The sequence below is a fragment of the Rhipicephalus sanguineus genome, chromosome 11 (assembly GCF_013339695.2).
Source record: "Rhipicephalus sanguineus isolate Rsan-2018 chromosome 11, BIME_Rsan_1.4, whole genome shotgun sequence".
Lineage (NCBI taxonomy): Eukaryota > Metazoa > Arthropoda > Arachnida > Ixodida > Ixodidae > Rhipicephalus > Rhipicephalus sanguineus.
The window spans coordinates 102,675,797-102,685,359 of NC_051186.1; the positions used below are offsets into that span (position 1 = coordinate 102,675,797).

At 51.6% G+C, this 9,563-nt stretch overlaps 1 protein-coding gene across 1 annotated transcript; it reads right to left on the reverse strand.

Annotated features, from left to right (window-relative positions):
- Positions 1-7,123: 7,123 nt before the first annotated feature.
- On the reverse strand, positions 7,124-8,350 carry LOC119375298 (coiled-coil domain-containing protein 88B-like). The gene has a single exon (XM_037645478.1). The coding sequence runs from the start codon at positions 8,348-8,350 to the stop codon at positions 7,124-7,126; it is 1,227 nt and encodes a 408-aa protein (XP_037501406.1).
- Between the last annotated feature and the right edge of the window lie 1,213 nt (positions 8,351-9,563).

Below are 9,563 nucleotides of genomic sequence, written 5' to 3' on the forward strand. Positions count from 1 at the left end.
AATTACGACCGTGCATGGGGAAAAAGTGTGTTTGCGACTGAATGCGGCAGAAAACGGCACACGAGGCGAATGCGCTCATTCGGGCCGCCGACGGCTAGCCTTCGTCTGGACCTTTCTTGATTCCGTTTCATCGTGTAATGCAAATCATGTCGTTTTTCTTAACAGCAATCTTTTCGTTTATGCACTGTCGTCAATCGCGCGAGCATGCATCGTAAAACTTAACTCGAGTTCAACGTCGTATGAGATTCGCTGCACTTGCGAGTTGCAGCGCGCCGAAATGGTTCCTTCAATCTCCTGCACGTCGTAAACATACTTGACGTTGACGAGCTTCTTGCGTTTACGCAGATTGCTTGGCCTGAAGAACTCAGCCACGCCAGAAACTGGCCGAGATCCAAAGCGCAGCACAACCGACAGCGGCGGCTACATTGCGCATCTGAGCTTAGTGCTGCATGCGGCCGCCTGTCTGACTACTCGAAACCAAAGAACTTGTCGTAGGGGGCGCTTTTTGGCACCGTTTTCGCAGCGCCGCCTGGGCAGCCAGTCAGGCCTATTTGCAGAAACATTTCCCGTGAGTTTAGTTGACGGAAGCTGCAGATGCATGCTATTAATATATCTTCATATGAGAGCCAAAAGAAATTATTGCTGCTTTTTGTAAAAATAAAAAGATCAAATATAGCCTTGCATTTTATTAAAAAAAAACGTTTTCAAACTGCAGAGCAATTGAGTACAGTACACATATTTCGCATGTTGTGAGTGTTGAATGCATTCTCCGTATTCGCCATTTGAAATTTTTGTTTCCGGCGCAGGAGCCCGAAGATACACCTTTAACATGAAGGAGCAGCAAATCTTCCAGGCTATACTGTGTGCTGCTGTCATCAGCAGTGCGATGTGTGCAGTTGACAACGGTCGCAGTCAATTCAAAGATATCGAAAAGGTAATTTGTACATGATTACCTATTTCAAACGAAACACGTATGCAAAGCAAGACCCGACAGGTTGAATGCGCACTCTCAGAATCTCGATATATCACGTTGCCAGATAATACAATGAAATTAAAATGGGCAGGGAAAATTCCATGACGGCAGAAACATCTGCGTCCCACGTTTGTCAAAATAGGGTTAGCGTTGCACCGTTTGCCTTGTGTATTGCGTGCGCTATAGAAATGGTCAATTTCACTATACTGTCGACAGACGCTGTGAAAGAACAGTGCCAGAGACTTTTCGTTAGGATTGTGTGCTGGCTATAACTTGAATAAACAGCGATAAAGTGTTAGATTGGGTGACTTGGTGATTCATATCGACATGATTGCTCTGCAGAAGTAGAAAGAGGACAGGGGAGAACACAACAAAGGCTCCCACTTTAAATAGGACCTGCGAAATCACCAGAACTATGTGCACAAGACATGGACGCGACCTGAGTAAAAACCACATCATGCATTCCATCACATCACAGCCGCGTGCTCAAATTCATTTATGGTGACGGTAATGGACGGCTTCTTGACAAAATGCAACCAGCGTTTGATTCTTCTCTGACTTCGTATTTTCGCTGGTGAGTGGCTCTTGGTGTTTGAAAACAATGATACAGTTTTCGAAATCCTGCTAGCAATCCCCATCTTTGCAGTGAACGGCGAGGTGACGTTGAACGGCTTTGCATATATAGTAAAAACGCTCTTTCATTCGCTCGTTCAGGCATATGCCCACTTGTCCAACAGCGTTTTCCCCAAGCCACTGGGGTCATATAAAAAACACCCACTGCTAAACGGGTTTGTCGCATCTTGAAATCTGAGTTATGCTGACAAGTGCGGCTCTTGGACCACTGGCTAGGTGGTATGCTGCAAGCACAAGAGCGGGGGGTTTTGTGATTTATCCTTAACCGATTCGAGAAACTACAACTGAGTTCCAGTGGCAGTTCCAATGTTCGTTTACCGAAAGAACCTGGTCGAATGGAATTGAAAGCTGGTAAGTTTAACATGATTGGAGGTTTTGGCCTCCCTCAAGATATTCTCACGAACCTCAAAAAAGACGACAAGTTTAGCTATGTTTGCGTGGACACGAACTTCTTGCGCCCATGTGGCTGAAAATGTGGAAAATGACGACAAAGATGGGTGCCTTATGGATGGCGAGAATAGCTCCTGATGACTTTCATGCGCTCCTATCTAATAACCAATGAAGAAATCAGTGCAGTGGTGAAATTCGGCAAGCACAATGAGCTTTGTCTTTTACAAGCAGATAAGGACTGTGGTTTTGTGTTGTTGCCACTTGCTGAGTTTCGTCAAATAACTACTGAAGCTTGTAGGGTTTTGCGGCTACAGCCAGCCCTGAACCCTTTGGCCGAGATCCAAAGAGGTACGTCTTTACTGATACAAACCTCGGCCGCAACTGCCTGCTGCCAGCAGCTGCCGCGTGACATGACGCACACGCGATCGTCATCGTCTTCTACGCGCTCACAGCCGCCGAGCGTCCCCATACTGCCCCCTCCCGTCGGAAAGAAGTGAGCAAACGCGAACTTCACAACGGTAGTCCGCGCAAGTGTCCTGACTATCCTTGGCCACGGCGGACTGCGCGTGCCACACACGACCACATGCCGGCGCTGTCCGCCTACAACTCTCTGTGGGACCTCAAGGGCTGCCGGACGCGGGAACTGCTGACGCACGCAGCAGAGGCAACTCTGCCGCCGCCCGAAAACGGAGGCGCACCGGACTCGCTCAGGATGGCGACCACGGTCGTCAGCATGACCACGGTCAAGAGCAGGACGGAATGCCGATGCTCCTGGTGCAGCACTGGCCCCACCGAGCTACAGGGCACAGTAGACCTCCTGCCGCTGACGTTGCCTGGTGCCGTTATCTTAGCAGTTTCGCTGTTTTGCCATTGTAGCCGCCCGGACCATTCGCGTGTGGTTGGCGGCCACTCCTCCACATAGTAGTCGTCCAAAATTGGCGGCCTAGGCAGCCATGGAGGTCCAACGTCCCCATAGATGACTTCGCTGCATGTGCCTTCGGCGTTCCCTCTTCGGGCCTCGCTGATGTTGGTAGAAGGGCGACATTGAGACATCTGCACCTTGACATAGTTTCGGTCTGCCTCTTCGTCCTTGTACTTGCCGCTGTCAAACCGCTCAGCGTACACTGGTGTCGGTTCAGCCATGGTCCAATGCATTGTCTCCGAAGGAGACGGTCCATTGTACGGTTCGAGCACTGACGTTGCGAATTCCTCATTCGGCTTTTCGTGTCCCGCCCTCTCACTTCTATCGGATATCTGAGACGTGTCGGAATTCTCGGCCCTGTTGTCCGAAGCTTCTTCAACGGGTTTCTCCTCAACACCTGCAGCATCGTTCACGTAATCGTTGTAGTCTGCATCGCCGGCGTCCACGCACTTCGTTTTCTCGTCCCACTCGCCATCGCGCACCATGCCCACCTCGTAATATCTTACTTCCTCCGCATCCTCTTTGGCTTCACCATCCGCGCCGCTGGCTGCTGCCTCCCTGCCACCAGTACCGTCGTCACCTCCTGCATTCTCCTCGGCTCTTCCTTCTTCAGCGACGTCGGCTTCACCGTGCCGGAACTCCCCAATCTCTTCCTCACCACTTTGCCACTCCCTGAGCTCTTTAACGACTTCGGCTACCTTCCGTTCGCCACGTCGAGACTTCTTGGTCTCCGCACAGTCTTTGTGCTTTCGAGTTTCCTCGTTAACATGCGGCAATTCATCTGCGGTTTTTCTCCCGTCCCTGTTTTTGTTTTCCTTCCTTTTCCGCCTCTTCTTCCTCATCTTTTCCCTTTTCTTCACGGCCGCCGCGTCGTCATCCCGGGTCTTTCTGGCCTGTGCTTCAAGGTCGTCGCAGTCACCGGCCGTGTCCCCAACAATTGCGTCGTCCAACGCCGTGTTCGCCTCACCGTTCCTGGAAGCTGCACCCTCGCTGGCGAACGATGCGTCGCCACCGCGTCGCTGGTTGTCCCGCCGCACGAGCCCGCACGAGCCTCGACGCCGACCTCGTGAGCGCACACATCGTCGCCACCTTCGTCGTTGGCCCCAGGTGCCGCCTCGCCGCACGAGCGCGCCACAGCCACCATGGCCTGCGCGGGCAGCGGGACGCCGAGCTAAGCACCGAGGTGCTCGAGGGCGATGATGGCACGCCGCTGCTCGTCGGAGGTCATTCTCCCGGAAAGGCAGAGGCGCATGAGGGTGTCGACCGGCTGAAGTAAGAGGACGAAGTCGTAGACTCCGCAGGCGGCCATGTCCAGGAACGCCCGCTTCAGCGCCCATAGCTCCTTGAAGGCGATATCGCCTTGCAGGGGGCCGAAATCAGGGGCTGGTGGGACCCGGCGTACGTTGATCGGGCAGAACATGTCGGGGCGGGGTCCTTCCCGTTGGGCGCCAGATATAGGGTTTTGCGGCTGCAGCCAGCCCTGAACCCTTTAGGGATGAGGCCGAGACGCAAAGAGATACGTCTTTACTGGTACACGCCTCGGCCGCAACTGCCCGCTGCCAGCAGCTGCCGCGTGACACGAGCGCACACGCGATCGTCATCGTCTTCTACGCGCGCACAGTCGCCGAGAGTCCCCATAAGCTTTGACCATGAGCTTGCTACTATAGGAAGCCTGTCTAAGATTAAAATACAAGTTGTTTCTTTCTGTAAAGAGCTGCAAATTACAGGGTTGTCGAAGTCTATTAAGGACAACAAGCTTCTGTCACTATTAATATTCAGGGTTAACACCGAAAAGTTAGATTTGTCTTTTAGAAGTATCGAAACTGAGCAGAGTACTTCGCAGCAGCAGCAAAGTGAGTTTTTGTTGAAGCACTTAAACGCTCTTATTATTGATGACACCTACAATATTAAAAAAATCAAAAGAAGGTTTTCCGTTTCTGGGGCCTCTTGATTCCTGTATGTATCCCTTTTCAATAAATGTAGATGATTTCCTTCACATAGTTTCACATGCTGCGCTTTGAGCTGCTGTGCGCTGTTGTATAAAAAGAAACCATGTTATAGTTTTACAGAATTCTGCCGAAAGCTATGTTGAAAATTCTACCGTTTTACGAGAATACCACCTACCCAGAACTTATGTTTCTTTTGGGAGCGAGACATTAGCTTCTATTGACCATGACTAGAAAAACTTTATAGATAGTGATGTAATACGAGTTTTTATATATGTAGATGACTTTTTCATGATTTTAAACACAATTGCCATCCAGACAAATACAAGCGTAGTTAATGATACTTTAAACTCGTTTAGACAACGAGGGTTGTAATATGGGCTTGTTGGTGGATCTTTTGAAGCGCTTTGATTTAGCGCAAAGAACACACGGACACGAGAAGGCACATAAGGACACGACACAGCGCTTGGTGTCTATTATTGTTTATACAACACGCAAAATCCTTAGCCTTCATTCAAGAACTTCCTAACGACGAGGCCTTGCAATTTTTATGTATTAATATGCTTTTAGGTTGCAGCATATTTGTTCAGACAACATTATACCCTTCGATTCTGTTCGTAGTCAGGTAGAAAGCCGAGCAATCGCATCACAATGCCTTGATTGGGTGGTGGTAAAGTTTTGTTTTCACTTGGCTCAGCTCAGCTCTAATAGAAAGATTGGGCGCTTTAAGGCGACTGGATTTCCCTGCTCAAACTTGACTGCTGTGTCCGTAATCGTTCTTCAGAAGCAGAAGGGCGAGAAGAAGCCTGACTCTGTTCTTGCAACAGAAAGGCCGGAACAAGTTTCCTATGCGCACAGAGTGTCGCACAATCTAAAAAAATTATGGAGAATAGGTACAATAAACCTATTGTTTTTTCGGCGCCACGTAAACTGACCTGGTTCTATTTACTGCCCAAATATTGTATACCACTACAATTGCAGCGAAAAGAACCGATCCTTATGAACTGAAGTGTATTCCTTAAAAATCGAAATCCATCTATTCACATAATGGAACTGAAAACGGGGCTACTTAGTATAGGCTGTTCAAGAAATATTCGAACAAGCGCAGAAAATGACGGAAGTGAGAGGAAGTTGACTTCGACGATACTCGGTCTGAGTTGAATAATTAATTGCCAGACATTTCTTAGGGAACCAAAGGCACTTTATTCGTTTCTATCTATCTATCTATCTATCTATCTATCTATCTATCTATCTATCTATCTATCTATCTATCTATCTATCTATCTATCTATCTATCTATCTATCTATCTATCTATTGTAGGGCTTTGCGGCTGAATCTAGCCCTGAACGCTTCAGAGATGGGGCCAAGACCCAAAGAGATACATCTTTACTGCATCGAGCCTCGGGCGCAACTGCCCGGTGCCAGTGGCTGCCGCGTGACACGAGCGCTCATGCGATCGTCGTTTTCTTCTACGCGCTCACAGCCCCCGAGCGCCCCCATACTGCCCCCTCCCCTCGGAAAAAGTCAGCCAGAAATACGCGGGCCACTTCACAAGGGTAGCGCGCGCAAGTGTCTTGTCCTGGCTATCCTTGGACACGGCGGACTGCACGTGGCACACACGACCACATGCCGGCACTGTCCGCCCACAACTCTCTGTGGGACCTCATGGGCTGCCAGTCACGGGAACTGCTGACGCACGTAGCAGAGGCAACTCTGCTGCCGCCCGAAGACAGAGGCGCACCGGACTCGCTCAGGTTGGGGACCACGGTGAGCATGACCACGGTCGAGAGCATGATGGAACGCCGATGCTCCTGGTGCAGCACCGGTCCCAGCGAGTCATAAGCCGTTGTCGTTGTCGTATGTCGTTGCCGTTGTAACCCTCCAAGCCATTCACGTGCAGGTGGCGGCCACTCCTCCGGGTAGTATTCGTTGAACGCCAGTGACCTTGGCAGCCACCGCAGTGCGACGTCCCCAACGAAGCCCTGACTGTATGTGCCTCCGGCGCGCACGCCTCCCTCGCTGATGCGGCGCTGCGGGTCAGACACGCTGGTACAATTGCGCACGTGCGCGGCAGGTTCCACCTCGAGCGGATCCACTTTTTCTGCCGTCGTCTCCCGGGATCCTAGCAGCTGGGTTACCGCTTTCAGCCTGGATTGTTGTTTTTCCGCTTGCTAGTGTCTTGCCTCAAGCTCCTCTATCAGCCGCTTGTTCTCGATCTCAGCCGAGGCCATCACCTAGTTCAGCTTTGCAAGCTCTTCCTACACGGTCTCTAGCTCAGCCTCACTCCTCTTCAGACCGTGCTTGAGGATTGTCTCAGAGTCCGACACCAGATTGAGCTGCTTGTCTAGCTCGGAGACCTGCGCCAACAAAGTCCTCTGGCCCTCCTCGAGCCCCTGGATCTGCTCCTGGTTCTTCTTGCACTCTGCATCCTTCCGGTTCAGTTTCAAAATTAATGGCTGCGCTTGACTGGCCTCTCGGTCGCGGTCCTGTTGGGCCTGGGCGAGCTGCGCATGGAGAAGAGCCGCTTGAATCCGTAGCTCGTCCATCTGGGAGTCCTGGAGTGCGCGTTGCCGCTGCAGCTCTTCTTCATGGCTGCGCCGCATGTTTGCCAGTTGAGTGTCCCGCTCCAGCGATTGCTCCTCGAACTTGGCACACTGGTGCTGCTGATCCATGAGGCGCTGCTGAGCATCTGCAAGCAGCCTCTCCATGCGACTGTACTGCAGAGAGTCCTCGGCCATCTTTCGGTTCATGTTGAAGATCTGAGCTTCAAAGATGTGGAGTTTGTCACTCCAGGATGTCTGGGCCTCGAAGAATTGTTGCCATGACTCATCCAGCTGCTGTTCGAGCTGTTTCTCCAGATTACGGACCTTGACTTTCAGGTCGGAAATGTGGCGGTCCTTTTCGGTAATCATGGTGGTTGCCTTTGCTTTGTAGACGTCGTGCTCGTGCATGAGACCTTCATGTGCATCCGTCAAGTTTGCCAACTCACGTTCCAGCTGGCTGATGCGGGTAGCAGGCTGCGATGTGTCCTGCGTGGGACGATCTACCTCAGCTTCAAGGGCAGCCTTGTCCCTCTCAAGGTCACGAGTGCGGACCACCTCGGTGTCGGACTCCGATTCGTTTGGTGTTAGTCTCATGTCCCTGTGCTTCCGGTTCCTCCTATTTCTCATCTTCTTCCTTTTCTTCACGGCCGCCGCATTGTCGTGATCCCAGGACTTCCTGACCTCTGCTTCAATGTCGTCGCAGTCACCGGCCGTGTCCCCAGAAATCGCATCGTCCAACGCCGTGTTCGCCTTACCGTTCCTCGAGGCTGCACCCTCGCCGGATGAAACATCGCCACCGCGTCGCTGGTCGTCCCGCGGTGCCGGCCCGCCGCACGAGCCCGCACGAGCCTCGACGCCGACCTCGGCAGCGCACGCATCGTCGCCGCCTGCGTTGTCACGCCCAGGTTCCACCTCGCCGCAAGAGCGCGCCACAGCCTCCATGGCCTGCGCGGGCAGCGGGACGCCGAGGTAAGCACCGAGGTGCTCCCGGGCGATGATGGCACGCCGCTGCTCGTCGGGGCTCATTCTCCCGGAAAGGCAGAGGCGCATGAGTGTTTAGACCGGCTGAAGTAAGAGGACGAGGTCGTAGACTCCGTAGGCGGCCATGTCCAGGAACGCCCGTTTCAGCGCCCATAGCTCCTCGAAGGCGATATCGCCGTGCAGGGGGCCGAAATCAGGGGCTGGTACGTTGATCGGGCAGAACATGTCGGGGCGGGGTCCTACCCGTTGGGCGCCAGTTGTAGGGTTTTGCGGCTGCATCTAGCCCAGAACCCTTCAGAGATGAGGCCAAGACCCAAGGAGATACATTTTTACTGCATCGAGCCTCGGCCGCAACTGCACGCTGCCAGCGGACGCCGCGTGACACGAGTGCACATGCGATCGTCGTTTTCTTCTACGCGCTCACAGCCGCCGAGCGCCCCATACTATCTATCTATCTATCTATCTATCTATCTATCTATCTATCTATCTATCTATCTATCTATCTATCTATCTATCTATCTATCTATCTATCTATCTATCTATCTATCTATCTATCTATCTATCTATCTATCTATCTATCTATCTAGTTGCCTAGGTCTGGGTGCTCTCAATGTCGTCTCCTTAGCTTGACGCGTACCAATATTTGTACGGGAGGGCATTAGTGTACCACAAGCACGATGAACAGGTGATTACTTGAATAGCGTCACATATTTGTCGTGTACGTCATGAAACATTTCCTTAAGACATGCGTAGCACATACCTCTATACCACGGCCCATAGAATGCGGCTATGAGCCACAAATGATTCACAATTTCTATCAAACCAGATACGGTGATGATAAACTCTGGCAACACCCTGTACAGGGCGTAAATAAAGTTGTTTCCATGCATGCATCCAAACATTCAAAAAGCTTCGCGTGATCGCGTTATGGAGCTTGTGCCGCAGGAAATGCGGTGTAGGCGTCGGCAGCGTTGTCGGTGAAAGAAATATCGAAGGGGCGGAAGGATTGAAAAGCATTGTTACAGCCGCAGTCGAACCTAGACATTCTACGTGGCAGTCAAGTATTGCTCTACAGGGCTACGACGTTGCTTGAAACTACTCACGAAAAAGACCATATTATGGCGTCGTATCGCACCAACATCAACTGTGGTTGTAGTGTTCACAATCGACGTTT